Source organism: Miniopterus schreibersii (assembly GCF_964146895.1).
Source record: "Miniopterus schreibersii genome assembly, chromosome: 14".
NCBI classification, from domain to species: Eukaryota; Metazoa; Chordata; class Mammalia; order Chiroptera; family Miniopteridae; genus Miniopterus; species Miniopterus schreibersii.
In genome coordinates this window covers 35027311-35048749 of record NC_138114.1, presented here as the reverse complement: position 1 = coordinate 35048749, position 21439 = coordinate 35027311, and the positions used below count along the sequence as shown (strand labels likewise).

The following is a 21439-nucleotide window of genomic DNA, read 5'->3' as shown; positions in this document are numbered from 1 at the left end:
TCAAATGCCACAAAGCTCCACAATTAGTGCTGTGAAGAGAAATGATAGGTTTGGGGAATTTTCAGAGTCCAGACTTGCTCGGCAGAGGAGGTGCATTTCTGAGATTCCTCGGGCCTGCGTCTCATGCTGTTTCCTGAGCCCAGGCCTTTCCTCCCGCAGTTTCTCATCACAGTTCCTCTTAGCTCCCTACAGCTTCTAATCCCAGCCCCGGCTCTGGCTTTTGTTCTTTTTTTCCTCCCTCTGTTCACAAAAGAACTGGTTTATTGGTCTGGTGTTCCCGTTTCTTCCCCTTCGCTCAGGCTGGCCCGCAGCTCGCAGAAGGCCCGTTTCCCCTCACCTCTAGCTCCTTCGATGAACTGATGTAGCGCAGCCGATGGCACTCCCTGAGTGCCCGAGTGCATTGGGGGGGGGGGGGGCAGAGATGAGGCACTTTAAGTGGACTTTGGGAGGGGCTGGAGATCACACTGGAGGACAAGGCTGGATTGCAGGGAGGACAAGATACTGGATGCTGAAGGTGGAAGACCTGTCAGTGCATTTATAGTGCAGGGTAAATATTTACTCAACTGCATTCTCAGGAGCCCAGCAAGAATCGCCTCCTCAGAATTTTCCCATTTTAATTAATTTTTTTTTGACCCTAGATACCTTGGCAAAGGGAAGAACCAAATAACTGAGCTAATTCATAAATCAAGAAAAGAGGTTTACTAAAACATCCCTAGTTTACATATATCTTCTTAAATTTGGTATCGCCAATAATGGGTGAAACTGACGTGTGTCCTGGTGTGATCTAACGGAAGTGATCATCACCTGTGTCGTTTCTTGTCCAGTGGTCAAGGTGAATCTCACAGTGAGGAAGCGTTCACACAAATCCAGATTGTGGGATCGTCTCCAAAACAACCAGTCACGATAGAAAAAAAACAAACAACAAAATTAGGCAGGAGTACCATTCTAGATAAAAGGAGACTAAACAGACATGACAACCAAATGCAATGTATGATCCTTGAGTGGTTCCTAGATTTTAAAAAACTTTTTTCAGGACAGCTGTAGGAATTTTAAAATTGACCATATGTCAATGTTAGATGTTGTATTTCTTGGGTGTGATAATAGTATTGTCATTGCATACAAGGATGTCCTTGCTCTTCTTAGGAGATGCATGAGAATCTATTTTAAGGAGTGAAGGGCTTTCAAATAATTCAGTTAAAAAAAGGGGGGGCATTTCAGTAAACCTGAAATGTCCCAAAATGGTAGCAATTGGTGAGCATAGGTGAAAGATGGAGTTTATTTTACCGTGTTTTTCTATTTCTTTATAGAGTTGACATATTTCTAGTAAAATGTAGGAGAAAAAAGTCTCAGTTTAAGTAAATGCTCAATCTTTCTCTCTTAGAAGTAAAGTTTATTGGTACATAAAACTTGTTTTTTTGGTACAACCTCTATGCTCTCAATATTCATCTCCCAAGAATCAACCTTCTTAAACTTAGCTGTTACAGTGAGATAAAATGTGGTCAATGTTGACTCTACTGAGGGACTAACATTATCTAATGGGCAAAGCTGGCTTTAAAGGTATTTTGTTAGAACAAAATTAGAATTAATAGACACAAATGATAGAGCTAAAAATGGTAGAATTAAACTCGACTTTCCAGGTCATGCAGGCCCTAAGCATATGGTGTAGCCTTAAATCTTTACTTAATTAAGCTATTCCCAAAAGAACAATTCTGTTTAGTTAAATAAACACTATAGATGTTACTAAACCTTTTTTTTTCTTTTTCCAACATGCAGAGGTAAGTTTAACATGAAGCTCATGAAGCTTAAGCTTTGGGGCCTTTTCTCAGGTCCTGCAATGTGTTCACATGGTCAAATCTAATTTGGAGTTTGTGTGTTGTATCTTTTGGGAAGGCCCTCAAAATTATAGTGTCATACGTACCATACCTGCATCCACTCCTGGTAACATTTAAACAATTTTCTCTTTGTTTTCACAGTTATTTTTCTACAATGTCCGTATAACCCCTTCTGAATTGATGGATGAGATCATCAGCATTCGGGTAAGGGGGCCATGGAATAGTAAGGTTGTGCCCACTATCTGCCAGATAAAGCCAATAATCTTTCCACTGCTCTTCTTTCTTCCAGGTTTATAATTCCCATTCTCTGAGGGCAGATTGTCTGATGGGGGAATTTAAGGTGGGTGTCAACTGCCAGTTTCATTCAACTTACATCAAAAATGGGCACTTTCATAATGAGGAATCAGGTTCCTGGCCAGGTCTCAGGATGCCCATCTTGGTGACATCTTAAGATTATGTATAAGGGATTGATGCCATGATCCTTGCCGAGGGCTGGAACACTAGCAGGACATGAATGCCCCGGGGGCCAGAAACCAGAGTATCCTTTGGGTTTAGTTGACTTCCATAGTATAACACTTAGCAGCACCCTAAAGCAAGATAACTTGAAACTGCCACGAGGGCCCTTCCCAGTGTTCTAGCTGTGAATGGAAGCCGATACACTGCTACAAAGGGAAGGGGTGCTTCATGGCAAGAAGCCCATCACACAGCTCCACTTACTAGTAGCCCCAGAGCACCATCTACAAAGCCAATTATTATAAATCTGGAGTATGAGAAAGGTAAGCCAAACCAGGGATGAGACTCAGGGTGTTCTTCTAAGTAACACACATTGGAATTAAGGACACATACTGGGTGCCTTCCCAGCTATTCTACATGGAAATGGCTGGGTCTCGAAGGAAGGAGCTTGTAGTCATGAGAAGTCCCAGAGGATGGTCTGGGTCAGGCAGACCTGTGTTCATACCCTGTCTGCCACTAACTAGCCACATGTCAACTTCTCTTGTCCCTAGTTTCTTCATCTGTAAAATGGGGTCATTGTGCATACTAAATGAGATCGAATACATAAAGCATCTAGCATAGCACCTGGCACATTAAAGTGCCTAATCAATGATTATATTAATATTAGCATTAGTTGGAAGAGAAGAGTATTGGATAGGCAGTTGGGCCAGGTGACTCCCCGTGGGGTATCCACCAGTCCAAGTTTGCCTGGGACTGAGGGGTTTCACAGAATGTAAAACTTTCTGTGCTTTCGGGAAAGTCCCAAGCAAACAGGGACACACTGGTTATGATACTTCCATGGTCCCTTCCAGCTCTGAGACTAACTCATTCATTCAAAATGATGGATTGAGGTTCTAGATGCCTTACTCAGAAAGCGTAAGATGGAAATGTTGAGTCCCAAGGAAATTTAAGTCAAGTGAAGGGTATTATATTTAAATATAATAACGATGGTTTCTTTGAAGTGACTAAACTGATTTTTAAATCTACTTAAACTCCTTTAATGATTTTTTTTCCCCCAGATCGATGTTGGATTCGTTTATGATGAACCGGGTAAGCAATGTTCTCCATGAACTGGAAGACTCTGGGAATCAAGGAAATTTGGAGGGTCAAGGAATCAAAAATGTTTTTTCTTGATTGAGGACAGGGGAGGGTACTTGGTGGGAATGAATGATAGTAGCTTAGTATGGATTTCACTTTTTAAAATCTTATGGTGATTATCTTAATATTCACAAATAGGTAATTTCTTTGTTTTATGAGGATACTTTTGATCTCATCAAAATCAAACGATAAAACTCATTAACAGAGCTTGGAGAGCCTTGTTTGGGTCACACGGGGGCAGGATGCAGGTGGGGGCGGCGCAAAGCGGAGGATGTTAATAGACACACACCGGGGGATTTGGCGCGACACCATGACACTTCAGAGGAAATGCTTGTTTATCTTACAGCAGATGAAACCACGGGCCTGTCAGCCTCTCTTTAAAGTGTCCTTGTCCTTTTACTCCCTTTTTTGTTGTAGGTCACGCTGTCATGAGAAAATGGCTTCTTCTCAATGACCCTGAAGATACCAGCTCGGGTGCTAAAGGTTACATGAAAGTCAGCATGTTTGTCCTGGGGACCGGAGATGAGCCTCCTGTGAGCCCCTACGTTTTCTACCATTTAGGGTTTTTCACTAAAAAATAGGGCCAAGGGTTAAGCAAGTGGGCACCAGTACTTGAGAAGTAGAGCACAGCTTCTAATTAATAACCCCAAACCTCTAATCTCTCCTATTTTTCAAAAGCTATTTTCTTCATGGCAAAATTATTCTCTAGCTCACTTAGGCACCTTCCCGATGTCTATGAGTGGCTTTTTCATTCAGTACAGATAGGCATGTTTTTAAGACTTCGTTGCATGATTTTATCTACAGAGCATAGCTCACTTGTAGAATCAGACATTGCTACCTAAAAGGACAGTTGTCATCTAGGAAATTGGGCAGCAAACCCAGGAATAGTGAGAGGCCAGAGAGAATTAAGAAGAATTTCAAGATCTCTCTCTTTCCTCTATTCAGTGCTCATAAAATTACAAAACATTATTTTCTCGTGTATTGAATGAAGAAACATATGCGCATTGATTTTATAGAGCAGTTTTGTTGAACTGGTGACTAAGTTCTTAAGCCTGAAACAGAAAATCCTGATGGAAACAGCTTTGATTGGTGGGGTTTTACAAGCATCAGTTTGGGTTCTTCCAAGCGCTGCTTTTCTGTGTGTATAATTTGTTATTGTGTGTACCCCATAGCCTGAGAAACAAGATCGTGATAATGACAGTGATGATGTGGAGAGCAATTTGTTACTCCCTGCTGGCATCGCTCTCCGGTGGGTGACTTTCTTGCTGAAAATCTACCGAGCAGAGGACATCCCCCAGAGTACGTATTGATTCCACAATCCAGCCCCTACCCGCCCGCGTCTCCGCCCCTCCTACCGGTCTTGGTGCTGCTTCAGGTCCCTGGCTGTGGGGCTTCTGTTCAGCTGGATCTCAGGAGGCTCTGAGTGACGGTGGTTCTGGATTTTAGTTGTCATTTTGATGTGGCTGCGGGAGGCGGCGGGTGCAGCTGCTACCTACGCGGCATCTTGTTTCCTCCCTCTCCTGTTGATTTTAAAACTCTGTGGAGAGAAAACATTTTCTCTCTCAACTAAGACACAAACAATTTCTGCAATGAGATGATAGTTTTGAGGCCAATTGTTGTTGCAACTGTGTTCATGTATAGAACATTTTTAATGTTGTTGAGTGATCTCTAATTCTTTTAAGAGAAACATTTAATTTCTGCTGGGTGACATGTTGCTTTGCAGTGGACGATGCCTTCTCTCAGACGGTAAAGGAAATATTCGGAGGCAATGCAGATAGGAAGAACCTAGTGGATCCCTTTGTAGAAGTTTCCTTTGCTGGAAAAAAGGTTTGTACATGATCTAAATGCAGATAGATGCCTCTAGAAATAAATATATATAACACTGTGCTTTCTCTTGGCGTGAATTCCTGTTAATTCTTTACTAAAGTGGCCCCCCGATGAGCTGGGCACCCTGCAGGAACACAGATTATCTGAGTCTGAACAGCCAGACTTTTTCTCAGGTTTATTTTGGAGTGGAAAGTATGCAGGACTCAAATTGGAAAGTTCAATTTTTTGAAAAATTTAAATTGTGAAAGCTACCACTGAATTATTTGGATTATTTCCTAGGTCCAAGCATGACCTTAATCTTAAGCAAGCTCTCTAGCCAGCTGTCATAATCCTTGGTAAATGTCCTAGTCTAGCCCCCCAGTGCCCAGCTGCCCACTCCTGTCACGTTTCCCACCTCCCATGCTCTGGTGAGCTGCTGAAACTGGAGGGTCAGGCCTGGGGACCCCATCCCAGTCCTCTGGGAAAGCTGGGGGACTCTTGCTGTAAAAATATCTGTTAACCACCACTTTTACCTACAGACATTGTCAAAGCCTAGAGAGTGGGGTTCCATAGTAGAATAACAACCCACCGTGGACAATTGTAGGCATGAATAACTAGTATCTTCTGTGTAGTTGAACCATTTATTTATGAAAGTGAGATTCGGCAAATGACACACACGTGGATCAGATGTTATTTCCTAGGAAACTAGTCAATGGAGAGTGGCCGAAAAGCCTTGAGGTCTGGAGTGAGACGAGGTTTGATTTAAATTCAGATTTTATCCCACTCCATAGGCAGTTAAGGCAAATATCTTAACCTCCAAATCTCAATTTTCTGAAATACAAATGGGGATAATAAGAATCTTATAGGAGTATTGAAAGGGTTCATTAATTTGAGAAGTAATTATTGGGAACCTATTTAATATCAGACGTTGTCCCATGTGCTGGGATATAGAATTGAGCAAGACAGTCTTTGCTGTAGTGGAACTTTCCTTATAATAGAAGAGACAACAATAAACAAGCTAATAAGTCATTGAATAATTCCAAAAGGTGCTAAGTACCACACAGAAGATAAAGCAGGGAACCAGAAGTGACTGGTGTGGGGGCTGAAGGGGTATTTAGCTAGGATATCATGTGGCCACCTTTGAGGAAGTGACATTTGAGCAAAGGCCTGGATGATGCAGAGATCTGGGGGTGGGAGGTGGGGAAGCTCCAGACAGGGAATAGCAGATGTAAAGGCCCCAAGAAGGAGACACATTTGCAGGCAAATGTGTGTGTCTGAAACATCCAGGTGGCTGGAGTGGCGAGTAGAGGAGGGAAACTAAGAGATGAGGTCAGAGAGGTGTGGGTGGTGGGGCAGTAGGGCTTTGTCAACCAGAGGAAGGATCCAGACTTTATTCTAAGTGTAACTGGGAGCACATGGAGGATGCTGCACAAGGGAGTGAAATCAAAGCGAGGAGGCAGGAGAGGAAGAGAAGATCCAGGTAGGAGCCAACTGCAGGCATATGGGGCAGATCAGGGTCCACATGAAGATAAGGGTGTCAGGATTTACAAATGGACTGGATGAGCATGTGATGGGGGGAGAGAGGTGGCTGACACTGTTGTAAACCTAAGCCACCTGGAGAATGATGATGGAAAGACGGGAACAGGAGCCAGTTTGGGGAGAAGGGAGAAGGGTTGGTGGACAGGATCAAAAGACCTTTTTAGACATGTTAATGACGAGATGTTTATTAAGCAGTATGTAGTAAGTGCTCAATAAACATTAATCTTGCAACATTACACTAGCACAATGTTAGACATCTGGCCATTGAAAATAAACTTTTAGTCACAGAAGAAGCAAAGATCGTTATTAAACCCATGTCATATTTTACCAAATCATTATCAAGAAAAATAAACTCTAACCAGGTTCCTAAGTATGTAACTTGTAAGTAAACTGCTAGAGTCATAACCTAGTATGCATATATTATAAACCTTTAACAATTAGAAACTTGAATACCTGCTGTTTTGCTTTGCTGATTTTACAGGTTTGCACAAATATAATTGAGAAAAATGCAAACCCTGAGTGGAATCAAGTCGTTAATCTTCAGATCAAGGTTTGACCTCTTTTTCTTTCAGAAAAAGTAAAACTATTTACTTTAATAGTTACTGAATAAATTGAGAAATAACTACTTTTTTCAATTTCTTTTTAACAGTTTCCTTCAGTGTGTGAAAAAATAAAACTGACAGTATATGACTGGTGAGTTAAAAATGGACTTGTGTCTAATTCAAAATTAAAGAATTAAACATTTGGATATTAAAGAACATAACTTTTAAAAAATCTTTATTAAAAAAGTATTACAGATGTCCCATTTCCCCCCTCAATAGATCCCCTCCATCCCTCATCCACCCCAGGCTTTCCCCATAACAATTAAGGAACATTACTTTAGATCACCTGACTCTTACATTTCAGTATATTTGCTTTTCTTCCAGAGGGAAGGAATGAACTGTTCTTGGAATTGGATGTTTTCTTTAAAAATAATAATAGTGTTGTTGCAGAAAAGTTTTGAGTATCTTAGTTCAACTGGTCATAAACGAAGGAAAAAACAATCTGAAAATGCCCAAGGATAAATACCATTAGGCTGTCCAAAATAGACCTCAGAAATGGAGTAAACCATTTCTTGGGAGGACCACCAAAACATGTTGTTACCATAATTGTTAGAAAGGAAAATGGACAGAGCTGCTTATCTGAATGCAGGAAATTCACTGATAGGTTCTGATGGAATTTGTACTAGATAAGACTCCTAGCAGTGATTGGCCACAATGAGACTATTCTTGGGTATGTTCTAGTTAGATGGGGCATTCAATTAGCAACCTTTAGCTCCTTGAGAGTGGAAATGGCACATATCATCATCTTCATCTTTATCAGTGTTTACTATGTTGTTTGCTACTGTTTTTTGAGCACTACTAAGTGCCAGGTGCTATGCCTTATGCCTCACCTATATTATTCCATTTAGTCTTCGGAGTAACCATATTGAATAGAGACTATTATGAGTTCATTTTACAGATGAAGACACTGAAGCTCAGAGAGGTAATTTGCCCAGTCATTTAGTCACTCGGTTGGGCCTCCTACTGTCTGGCCTTAGTTTTTCCATTAGCCAAGTGGATTTGACTTTTATGTCAGTACCCTCTTGGTATTATGGCAACAGGGCACTTTGGGACACTCAGGTTACATTCTGAAGGTGCTCCAGGGGCCTCAGGAGCCCTCAGAAGTATGAGCTGGAACCCTGCATAGCTCAGGTGACCACTCTAGCCTACAGGCTCTGCAGTGGGCTTATTGCTGATTGACCATCTCAGAGTTGCCTGTGGTCACTACACATGTAGGTTTTTTTTCTAACCTAGTCTGCCCTCTCCAAAGCAATAGTGCAGATTAGGATGCACAGAAGACCCTTTTAACCAGGGAATTCTTGGATCCAGATCTTAGGTTACCTACCTTGTAGGATATTTGTACAATACCTTGAAGGAAAGCTAAGGATTCTTTAAATTTAGTCTAGGCCCTCTGGATGGACAGAAAAGATGCAAGCTCTCATGTCAACTGTGCTTAATTAGTCATTTTCTATATCCCATATATCATTATATACTATATATAATGTATCACTTATAACATACAGAGTGAAGCAAAAGTAGGTTTACAACTGTGAGTACATGAAAGACAGTTTATTCTTGTATTACTGTTTATTAATTATTGTTTTATTTTCCATACAAACTGTAAACCTACTTTTGCCTGACCTATATATCATATATAATAATACTATAATATATAATATTATACTATAGTATAATCTTTCCTCAAAATACTGAGCCTTTCCTGCCTCTCATGGGGTCTAATCTTCAGAGTGGGTGTGCCACTACATGGAATAAAGAAGATGAAGGAATTAAACACAGAGGATGCTATTAATGTAAACCTTATTTTTTACACCTACTGTGTGCCCAGTCAGAGAGCATTTCATGAGTTAGGCTCACAGACTAAGATATCCTTGGAAAGAAGCACGAAGTTGTATATACTTATAGTAGGTAAATTTGTTCCTACCATATAGATAATAAGATTTAGATTTTAGGCAATCAACCATAGTCAGAAAAAGAGCATCTCTCACACAGTAGTGCTTGATAAATATAAACACGATAAAATAAAATGTGCACTTACTCTATGTAATATGATTACATTACGCTCATTAATGACTGTGCCTAATTACTTATCCATTTTACGATAATGGTATTGCGTGTGGCCATAGGCAAATCTCATGACCTCTGTAAAAATCTGTTTCCATAACTAAAATGAAATGTCCAACTAGATCAGTGTTTGTTTGTTTGTTTTAATATGTCTATACTGATTTCAGAGAGAGGAAGGGGGGAGAGAGAGAGGGAGAGAGAGGAGGAGAGAGGAAGAAACATCAATGATGAGTCATTGATCGGCTGCCTCCTGCAGGCCCCCAACTGGGGATCGAGCCCGCAACCCGGGCATGTGCCCTGACCGGGAATCGAACCTTGGATCTCCCCTGGATCCTAGGTTGATGCTCAACCACTGAGCCACGCCCGGCCAGGCCAAGTGATTTTTTTTAAAGTGCAGTAAAACTTGAGGCCCACTGGACAATGATTTCGGAGGTCTAGGGTATTTTTCAACTCTATCTTATTATTGTTGAAATGAAGATGCATCCTCATAGGTGGAGGCCTTAACCTGTGTTTTTTACACAGGGACCGTCTTACCAAAAATGATGTAGTTGGAACAACATATCTACAGCTTTCTAAAATTGCTGCCTCTGGAGGGGAAGTGGAAGGTAAGTCACACAGTGGAGCTGGAACAAGAGAGGGTGAAGACCTTCTGAAGGAGTGAACTGGGGTAGCCGCCTGGCAATGGACTTGCTTTCTTTTTTCTTTTTCTTTAATTAATTAATTTATTTATTTATTTTTATTTATTTTAGAGAGAGAAGAAGGGAAAGGGAAAGGGAAAGGGATATATATAGAGAGAGAAACACTGAGCAATCGGCTGCCCCTTGCTGGGGATTGAGCCCACAACCCCGGGCATGTGCCCTGACAGGGAATCAAACCAGCGACCTCTTGGTGCATGGGATGAGCCACACCAGCCAGGGCTGCACTTGGTTTCTTAAAGACCAAATGTGATGAGCCTAGTGAACCATTTCAGGGATGTTTTGGTGATGACCAGCAAAACAACTAATTAGTAATTAAAAGTTAAGGCAACTAACAGTTTGAAGATTTTAGCTTTCTTGCTCCCATCCAAAAATTCTTTCTCAGTAGCTGTTTTATAAATTTTTGAGTGTCAATACAGAGTGCTTAGCACCTTATTTTTTAGAACAGCACTGAAACGATTCTACCCAAATATAAAATAATATTCCTTTTCTTAACTGATCACCTTGGCAGGAACAGGGAGGTCAGGTGGCAATAAACCATGTAATCTCTGCTCCCTAAGATAGTGTGTATTAGCTTTTCATGCATTTCATGCTAACAGGGACTGACAGCCAGTACACTTTTCTTTTTGTTGTTTTCCATACTGAGAAACAACTGTCGTTTTCCATAATTGCCTATACCTGGCACTACGGTTTTGTGCATATGTCAGAAATTGTAATAGGGAATGAAGGAGAAAAACTCAGATGGTAAAAGAAAAAATTTAGTATTATACGTAAATAATATCAGCAGCTTATTTTTTGTTGCCTAAATAAAAATAACAAAAATTATTGTAATTCCTAATAGATTAGACATATTCAGTAAAGTGAGAGAATTTGAGAAAAGATTTTGTCTTGGGAAACCTAAGGTGTCTCTCATCTTCATCTTGTTCAAGAGAGGACCTTATGGCTTTTAAAAAATATATACTGTTAATCCAAGCAATAGCTAGCATGGATAAGAAGCTGGAAGATAAGAGAGACATGGCGAAGAAGCTATAGATTGCCTCTCTAAAGAAGAAAAAAAGGGAATGAGAAATTCTGAGAAAAACAAAGAACTGAACAAAGAAGATATAGTCCAAATAGAAAGTCGTGTGTGGCATTATTTTAAGCAAATGGTAGAAATTAAGGAAAAGATTCATCTGAACATTCTCTGCTGAGTGGCATAGGTGACCATGCTGCTGGAACAGCGGGTGACAAAGGAAATGTAATTACAATTATTCTTTTCTCTGCAGAGAACAATATTTATATGGTTGTTATAATGTAAGCACTATAAATTTATTTTTTATTAAGCCTGTAGTCAAAGCTCTAAACAGAATATAAATTTCATCGCCCATTACAATGTAAAAGTGCAGAAGATAGAGATTAGAAGTGAAAGAAGGAAGGGGAGTGAAGGGGAAAGGTAGGTGGGCTACTAGCCTCTTATCCAGTGAGGAATCCAGATATAAAGACTGGATGAAATCATTGGTTTGATAAAGATGGATTAAAGACTAGATTAAATCTACCAATTAAAGGTAACCAAAGGAATAGTTTAAAATCACGCTATAGCTATATGGAGGGAGGGTAAAAATTATTAAATTCATTTATCATTAGCAAAAAGTCATTAAATAATTACCAAAAGATAATTATTCAAGAAATATTGAAACAAGCATTTTTCATAGTGATAGTTACAGCCATTCATCCATAAAAATGATAGTTATAGCCATTCATCCATAGTTACAGCCATTCATCCATAAAAACAGAAATTGTTACAGTTCCAGCCCCTGTTTCGAGGGTCTTTTCTCATTGTAGGCCCTGCAGACAATCTGTTACAGGGTCTCAAAATACAAAGGAGCAGCTGGTATCTCCTCAAAAGAAACAAATAATAATATACCATAAACTACAGGCCTTTGTTTACATAGCCTCAGATGACATTAATTTGGATTTTCTGGCCTTGGTCCCAACTGAGCCAGAAATAAGACAAGCAAACATTTTATCAACACAAAATGTTGGTAACATCATCAGGCTTCCTTTGGTGGTGAGGAGCTGACTTCTCAGATACCTGGTGGTTCTGGGACTGGAAAGATTGGATTATTTCATGTTGTCACAAAATATTAAGCCATTTTGAATTTAACTGGCGAGATTTGTATAAATTACAAAAGGGTTATGTGGCTTGGGTCTGAATTTGGGATTTTTCTGGTGTCGCTAAACCACTTACCTAGCAATGGATTTGGTTAACGTTTTCAATGTCTCTTTTATAATGCTGTGTTTCTCTTGTTTAACCAATTGTATTTTTACTATGTAGATTTCTCATCTTCGGGATGTGGGGCTGCATCGTACACAGGTTTATGCTTTGTAATTTTGCTATCTTCTAGAGCTTCCTATTTACTATTCTCTTATTAAGACTTATCAGTTGAGTGCCTTTAGAACTCCCCCCCCCAACATGTTGCTGTCTTACAAATAATTTTTGTGTTAGTGCTGTATAGTTGTCCTGCATGACTAAGCTTAAAACAGATGTGCAACCACGCATTGTTCCACGTCTCATGTTTTCACCTAGATGCAAACCATTCTATTGGCTTCGTTGTAAATAACTGTTTGTGAGATGTAACATTTTTTGTTATTGTTGTTTATGTTGAATACATAAAGATACGGGGCACTAAATCAATTGTTTGTAATAACTTTCCCCCACTTTCAGCATGGATCTCTAGGTTGGAAGATGCTGACTGTTTTCCATTTTGTACCTTGAAGGTCTTCATCTTCCAAATACGAGGGATCATAACCTGTCCTTTGATTTGCACAGCTCTTGCCATTCTTTGCAAGTTTGCTCAGTGTTCTCGCACTTACCGTCACAACTTTCTGAGGGCAGGTGGTGTTGTTCCCCTAATAGATGAGACACTGAGGTTTAGAGGTTTGTTACCCATGAAACCCATGCAGTGCTCACATTTCCCCATATTTACCGACAATCTCCCTTTGACTACTGCTATTTCCTAACATTGCCCTCGTTGGGTAGCAGTCTTGCTAAGACCAGGTAGCAAAAATGAGGAACATATTGGTTGTTCATCAGAGACAGAATGTAGTGAATAGAGACTTCGTGTAGCTTATGAATATCACGTGGTCTTATAACCATAGGCAGGCTGTTCATTGTTACATATAAAAATTTTAAATCTCATGTATTTTAACTTGAAACTAAGTGACATTTTTGGAACAAAGTTAATCTGATATACATCATTTAAATGACTTCCCAAAACAATATAATCTTTACCCCGATTGCTAATGACATGTTTAATATGATGCCAATTATAAACTTGCAAAAAATGTGAAGATCATCTTGAAAGTCTTATTCTTTAATTTCAATAACATCTTTTTTTTAAAGAATAACATGCTTATTTGAACTACCCCCAAATGTTTTTAATATTTTATAGCACTAAGAAAAGGGAAACATGAGGAGTCTCACAAGCGCTTATAATTTCCACTAATACAACTAACTCACAAAAATGGAGGGAAATAGTTTCACTCAGCCAACTAATAACTAATATCTATTTCAACAGATTGAGTGTTTAAAAGCCTAAAACCTAATGATGATGTTGTCTCTTAGCAAATACAGGAGAAACAGAGGTGGGCTTTATTCCAACATTCGGACCTTGTTATCTGAACCTTTATGGAAGCCCCAGAGAGTACACGGGATTCCCAGACCCCTACGATGAGCTAAATACTGGAAAGGTTGGTTTCTCAATTAAGGTTTGTTATTAATGAGCATTGTTAATGAGATTCCTTCTTATAATAGTTGTAATTAAGTCTCATATTTAGGGGACCTCCCCCCATACATACACACATAGACCTACCACACAACTGATCAAATGTTGAAGGATGGAAGTCTCACGCTCCTCAAGTCTTAGAATGCAAGAATAGGAAAGGATCCCGGAGGTCGTCTGATTTGGTAATAGCCAATGCATAGCCTGGCCATTCCCCCACTCCTTATACCTAGAACAGATGTCCATAATCAATGCTGGCTCTCTTTGCTAATAAGCAAATGTGCTGCCTTAGAATTCTGTTCAACACCATGTTCTAGGAATTTACCAAATGAGCGGAGGCAACATGCCTAGTGAAACTCTTTGCTCTCTCCGATATGATCCAACCTCTTTATTTTGTAGGCAAAGGCATGGAGGCCCAGAGATGGGAAGTGATCTTTCTATCACAGTAGAAGCCAAAGTAATGTCTTTTAGTGAGCTCCTAAAACTCAGAAGGGACTAAGGTAGAAAGAAAAAGCCCTAGGAGGTCAGAGGACTGGCTGTGGAGGTGGAGCCTTCCCACCCTCACCAGAAGCTTCTATTGCCAACACTCCTGCATATGGTGGGGGGAGTATCTGATATTCATCCTCACACTCAGCCGCACCCGGTCCTCCTTTACTTGTTGGCTACTCTGAGACTCGCCCTGGTTGCCAACATGGCAAACTTCCTATTCTGCAAAGAGGAGAGAAGGAGCCCAGTTACTGTAGATAAACACAGAGCTGCTCTGCTGAAGCAGGGTGAGGGAAACTTTGATTCCCTTCCACAGCCGCCCCCCAGCCTCTGGGAACCCCTTCGGATCCTTAAAAGCCTCTGACCTCAGTCATGGCTAAGCTCTCTTTCAGGCCGGGCTCCCTGGCTCTCTTTTGACTCTTTTTTCAAATACCAAAGACCTAAATCCATCTTAGAGAGTTACTGACTGATTCATTTTGGAGGTTAGGACTGTGGCAGGATTAGTTGGAATAGAGAGACCGTACTTTCTGCTGTTGTTCATGCCTTGAGGAATAATCCTACGTTGTTGCCTTTCAGGGAGAAGGAGTTGCCTACAGAGGAAGAATCTTGGTTGAACTGAGCACTCTTCTTGAAAAGACAGCACCGGATAAAAAGCTTCAGCCCATTTCAAATGATGACCTGCTGGTTGTTGAGGTAAATGTTGGAGTGGTGATAATGCTTAGTACAGAAAAGAGTGCTTTAGAGGATTGGTGGTGGGAATGCAAACCCGGAAGGAAACATCCAGGGTCTGAAGTTGGGGAGAGGCCTGAGTCATAGCAAGTGGCCTTCAATGCCCTCTTGACCTATCTACAACAGCCCAATGGGAGTGATGAGACTTGTTTCATCTCCAGTTGTCAGTCATATATAGTAAACAGACCAAAGATGGCAAGTTGGGCAGTTCTCTTTGACCTACAGGCTCTTTGACCCTATTGATCTATGCCATGTTGGCTCACACACACCTTCAAGAGCTATTACCTGCTACCCTTCATCCTGCTTAACAAAAATCACCCCTTCCCCAAATTCACATCTGAAGCTCTACCCTATACCAACTCTATCTACAAAGTGTGCTGGTCAGTGATGATCAGGAGAGCCCCAAGGCCCTAAAAAGGAAGGAACACCCATCTGTGTCTAGTAGACCATAATTTACATGCTTTAACTTTCTCTGTTGTAGGCAGTAGTGCCCATGGCTTCAAGGGAGGGCCCTAACAAAAGCTAAGGCTCAGACTTCCCTAAATGAGGTTGGTTGTTCCTTTTTCTCGGCCCTCCTTTTACCCTGAGGGTTCAGGGGAAGTAGGGAAAGAGCTGGGGGAAGGGCTGAGTTCTCAGGTGCACTACTCCAGAGCAGCCTTGCTCTAGGGCAGCTACGCAGATGGTAAGGGTGCCCCTCTCGGAATCTGGACCTGCAAAGTGGTCCAAGGAGCTGCTCCATCTTGAGCAACGTGGTCACCGTGTGTACCCGCTCTGTTGAGAGTTCTGATGGCCAGAAGCCTGAATTATTGTCTCAGCCCAGAACCTCCAGGGTGAGTGTCTTATCAGGGATTCTGCAGGTGACTGCAAGCTCTTCATGGGGAAATCCAGAGAGTTCTCATGGAATCTTGGCCCTATGGAGGTGTGCATGCAGAACCAGCCCAGCCAGAGGCAGCACCGCTGCTCCTGCACAGAGCCTCCTCACGTACCTTCTCTTGTCCCTGCGGCCGCCGCATGAACAGATGGCTCCATTAACTGATCACTTTTTTCTTGGCCATGATTCAGCCCCAAATTATGTTCTATATTTTTGCTCCTTCCCCTCTCTGATACCATCCAAATGGCTTACAAAAAAGAAGGTCTAATACAAGTAACTTCCTACTTCATAATTTTCACAGAACAATTCAGACCAAATCCAGAGCTTCCGCAAGATTCCTGAAACTGGGTAGTTTAGGGGGCTTAGTTGTGGGCGGTTAAGGGGACTCCTAACAAGTGACAGAAGTCCCCCAAGCCTCTCTCTACCAAAGTGGCAGGAATGCTTTTAAATTTACAATGCCCCGGCAGAATCTCCGGAAGAGGGGGCCCAGGTAGACGCATATTTTAAAGCTCTTCAAGTGACTCAACGTGCAGCTAAGGTTACTAACCAATGTTTTAGAAAGACTTTCAAAAAATATTGTGACTCAGAAGGGTTTCTGATGAAATCCTATTGGAGGTTTTAATTAAGCCATGTTGAAAATTCCTTTAACCAAAATGGAGATTTTATAACTGTGGGATGTCCTGGGGTTCTTCAAGACAAGAAGCTGCAGTCACTGACAGACATTCTTAAAATAGTCCTCAAGAAGTTAAAAACAGAATTGCCGTATGATCCAGCAATCCTCTGCTTTGCAGATACCTAGAGAATTGAAAGCAGGGGCTCAATTGGATATTCGCACACCCATGTTCATATTAGCATTATTCACAGTAAACAAAAGGTGGGAGCAACCCGTGAATCCATGGGTAGATGAATGGATAAGCCAAGAGTGGTATATGTATACTGTTAAATTAATTAAGCAAGGAGGCCATTAGACTGAGGTGGCTACAATGCCTTGGCAGCCTATGTAAGCAAACCAAAACCTAAGCCTGTAAATGCCTCAAGGTTACTGCATGGAAACCAAAGCCACAAGTAGCCAACTGGGCTTCCCAAATAATGCAACCACTTAAGCTGTCACCAGTCAAATAATTTCCTTGCCTGCCTTCCACATCTGCTCAATAAAAGCCTCCCCTTGCTTCTGTCAGTGGAGCACTCTTAACCACTTCTGGTTTGTTGCTGCCCGATTCTAACAGATGTTTACTCAAATAAACTTAAATTTTTAAATATGCCTCAGTTTACCTTTCAACAATACAATGCAATATTCAGCCTTAAAAAGGAAGGAAATTCTGATACATGCCACCACATGGCTAAAACTTGAGGTCATTATGCCAAGTCTTGAACAAACAAATCTTGTTTGATTTCACTTATATGAGGTACCCAGAGCAGTCAAACTCAGACACAGAAAGTAGGTGGAAGTGGGGAGGTAGTGTTTAATGGGCACAGAGTTTCAGTTTTGTAAGTCTAAAAGAGTTCTGTGGCTCGATGGTGGTAATGGTAGCACAAAAATGTGAATGTACTTAATGCCACCAAATTGTACACTTAAAAATGGCTAAGATGAATGAATTTTACATTATGTGTGTTTTACCACACACAAAAAATTTCAAAACAGTTGTCTGAGTACTTCTTTAAATGAATGACCGCATTCTTGCATCATACAAGCCAGAAGACCCAGCCACGATTGCGATTCATTCTGTAGAATAAAAGCCATGATATGGATGAATAAAGAAGGAAAGAAAAATCAGTTAATAAATATCCTACAGGGGTCAAGTAATTTTTATTTGCTTTCTAGAGGTAAAAAGGTATCACTACTTTACTGCTTAGATTGTGGTACACAAATGGTAGCAAAGTAGCAATGGGAGAAAAAAACAAAAACAACACTAAAAAAGTCATCATATGTGGCCTCCAAATCTCAAGTTGAAGGACTATAGACCTATGAGTTCTGAACTTGAGAGGCTTTTGAACTAAACTTGCTATGGTGAGAAATTTGTCATGCAATTTGAATATTGTTACTCGTGGGTCTCACGAGTTCACCAATGGAGCACATAGCCAATACGGCTGCACTACATAACCACTGATGTTCTCACCCGCAAGCTGGCCCAGCATATACAGAGACTGGGTACCAACAGTGATCCAGAACAAACTCTAGATGTGGACAGTGTTAAATGGCAGAATGTCTAGGACATAACCAAGTACAGCGATTTAAACCACTGCATAGCCCTGTTTGACTGAAGGATGCAAAGATGAGTAGGGATGTGATCCATAAAGAAGGAGAGAAGCCATCTGAGCAAGGATTTGGGACAGGATGTGGATTCAAGAGACTTTATATGCCCACGTGAAGGAAAACCTCAAGGGCTCCTGGTCATTTCTGCTAGGCTGATGGAAACTCAGTGTGGTCATTCATTGTTGGCTCTATGTTCCACCCCCTCATGCACACATACGCTCAGTAAACCAGTAATTAAAAACAAAAAAAGAAAGAAAGAAGGAAATAATGTTTGATTTCTATTTCAGAAAAACAAGTTCACCTAATTTCACTTATTTTTAAATATGTCATTAAAAGTTTTTATTGTTTCTGATTAGAAAATTAATACTTGAACAATTAAAAATGTATAAGGTAGAGAGTAAAGTTAACCATAAGCTCTCTATATTCCCCAACATAACTGTTAATAATTTGACTTATATTATTCCAGACTTTCCTCATGCATATGCCAATATTAAAATATACATTAATGGGTTCACTCTTAAATACCCTTTCTCCGTGTTTCACATATGGATCTACCTAAATATTTTATGAACTTTCATTCCTTTATATGAATGTAACATAATTTGTTTAACCAGGGACCTATTAATAGATATTTGTATTGTTTTCATTTTTTTCTCTATTTTACGCTGTGCTGCAGTGAGCATTCTATATTTGCCCACTTGTGTGAGTACAAGGGAAACTACTAGATTCAAGAACATTCCTCGCTGGCATTTAATTCAACACTAATTATTAGGTTTAGAAATTGTATTTGTTAGAAATCTACATGTAAATTAGAGCAAAAGGAGTTTCATTGAGCTTTATGTCTGCCCATACTTTATAGAAATATCAGCGAAGGCGGAAGTACAGTCTGTCTGCTGTGTTCCATTCGGCCACCATGTTGCAAGATGTTGGCGAGGCTATTCAGTTTGAAGTCAGCATTGGGAACTATGGCAACAAGTTTGACTCAACCTGTAAGCCTTTGGCATCAACTACTCAGTATAGCCGTGCCATATTTGATGGTAAGACTGACTTCTCTCCTGTACACGTTTAGAGTGGATGCAACACAAGACACAAAGCATGCAATGTGTTCTCCCTCTGGCAGCTGTTATCCCCAGCATGTGCTTAGGGGAAAGGAAAAGGTTGAATTTGTGAAGGGAGGTGGCTGGAGTACAGACACCTTTAAGACTAGTCAAACCAAAGAAGCAGCAGGCCCTCTGCCAGGGGCTGAACCCCCATGCCCCATCCCATGCCCAAATTTAACACTGCCTCTGTTTTGTAAAGACACAAGATGGTAACTTGCTGAACACTGAGCTCCCCCAAAACTTCTCCAACCTATTTCCACCTCTGACCTACCAGGCCTTAAATCACTCTTAGGTTGAGTCGTTGAAGTGTATGGGACTATGGCTCAGAGCCTGGAAAATTGGGCTTCTGCTCTTTGCTCTGTCACTCACCAGCACCAGCACCTTAGCTGCATCACTGACTCTAACCATCAGCATCTTCATGTTCTTCAGAGTTGCTCTGAGGATTAAGTAGCTGCATTTGAACAAAGATGGATGAGAAACAGTCCCTGCTTTTAAGGAGCTTACATTCCAGTGTATAAAAGAAATAATAGTAGAAGGCAGACTATGAGAATGCTCTAATTAAGATATTGACAAATGGTTTAGAGTATAGAGAAGGGAAGGAGAAATTCTGACCAAATGTTCCAACAGTTTCATATAGTTTTTAGCTAATTTTTGTACAAGCAGAGTTAAAATATAAATATGCTAGAAAATGTTGGCTAATGATTCTTAATCACTCTAAGGCTTTAAGTAATACCAAATCCCATCCAGCTAAGGATTTAAAAAAATAAAATTCTTTTTCTTGCCCACTTCCAACAAAAATATTCACCTAGAATAGCAGTTTTCAGGGACAAACATACAACCTAATCTCCCATGCTCCCTATATTTTCTGCTATGTATTATGTAATCATCAGTGATGTTCAGATAATCCTGAACCACTAAAAATCCTGAAGATTGCTTGTTTTACTGGTATTTTAGAGTTTTTCAAAACAGGTTGAATAAATAAGAAATAAATAAGAACTTTCTGTCTATCCCTCAGTTGCATAATTGAATAAAATTAAAGAACCTGACCACCCAGACCATTTCCCAAACATACAATTAAATAGTAACCCAGTTTGCGCATCTCTTTAATAAACATGATGTTTAAGTGTCCAATGTTACTGATCCTCAATGCTTTACACCAGGGAACTACTATTATTACCTGCCTTGGGCCCACACAAAGCCAGTTGTTACCCTGACTTCATATTGGGAGGATATTAGTCATCGCCTGGATGCAGTAAACATTCTCTTAGTCATGGCAGAACGTCTGGTAAGTTTATCTTTTTTATATTTTCTTTTCACGAGAGAGTGAATTACGTATTAATTAAGATACAAGCTAGGCCACTCTAACACAAGACCTCAGGTTATACTGGTAAGGAAGATAAAAGCAGTTTCTTTAGTTACAGTGAAGACAGGTGATCGAAGGCTGGTATGGAGGTTCAGTGGCACTGGGGGCCCAGGCTCTTTCCCTTTTGTTGCTCTGCCATCACTAAGTAGTTGTCATTGTTTTCATGGGAGAGTCAGTTTCCTGCTACACCCACACTCCAGACTGAGGAAGGGGAAAAGAGGGGGAGAAGGTGGCACAGGTCTTTCCTTTGAAGGGAAAGACCCAGAAGTCACACACTTGATTAATATTCACTTTCCATTGTCCAGAATCAAGTCCTATGACCACATCTCACTATAAGGGAGTTGGGAAATGCAGTCTTATGTCTGGGCTGGCATAGGGCCAGATAAAACTTCTCTTACTGTGGAATAGGGGGGATGGAAATTGAAATAGGGGAACAACTTACAATGTCTGCCACAATCTGTATGTGAATATGGTATGGAGAATGCTTCATTCCCATAGGAACAAGCAACACTTAGAGCTTAGCTATTAAAGTAGTAAAAATCTCTACTGTAGGAAGAGGTGGGCTCAGAAGAGCCAGAGCCTGACATTTTCCACTGAGGCTGTAGACTGAGGAGTTCCACTGAGGAACTCTCCTTGTTTGGAGCTTAAGCCTTCACTGTGATTAAAGCAGCATAGCTGTGATATCTAATTACCCATCTAGTTGACATGGGTGAGGAGGAAGGGAACATGACTGAGATAAAGATACTAATT

The 21439-nt window shown here is 40.6% G+C and overlaps 1 protein-coding gene across 2 annotated transcripts in view; it reads left to right on the top strand.

Moving 5' to 3' along the window:
- The window catches only part of MYOF (myoferlin), a 127200-nt gene that overhangs the window by 47772 nt on the left and 57989 nt on the right, over positions 1-21439 (top strand). For both annotated transcript variants that reach the window (XM_081158700.1, XM_081158701.1), the window contains exons 8-21: positions 1974-2036; positions 2122-2172; positions 3344-3374; positions 3840-3955; positions 4595-4721; positions 5146-5249; positions 7249-7317; positions 7417-7460; positions 9953-10035; positions 12440-12478; positions 13730-13854; positions 14949-15065; positions 19086-19263; positions 20487-20611. In XM_081158700.1, coding sequence (XP_081014826.1) covers positions 1974-2036; positions 2122-2172; positions 3344-3374; positions 3840-3955; positions 4595-4721; positions 5146-5249; positions 7249-7317; positions 7417-7460; positions 9953-10035; positions 12440-12478; positions 13730-13854; positions 14949-15065; positions 19086-19263; positions 20487-20611 — 1272 coding nt within the window. The remainder of the gene's footprint in view (positions 1-1973; positions 2037-2121; positions 2173-3343; positions 3375-3839; positions 3956-4594; positions 4722-5145; positions 5250-7248; positions 7318-7416; positions 7461-9952; positions 10036-12439; positions 12479-13729; positions 13855-14948; positions 15066-19085; positions 19264-20486; positions 20612-21439) is intronic.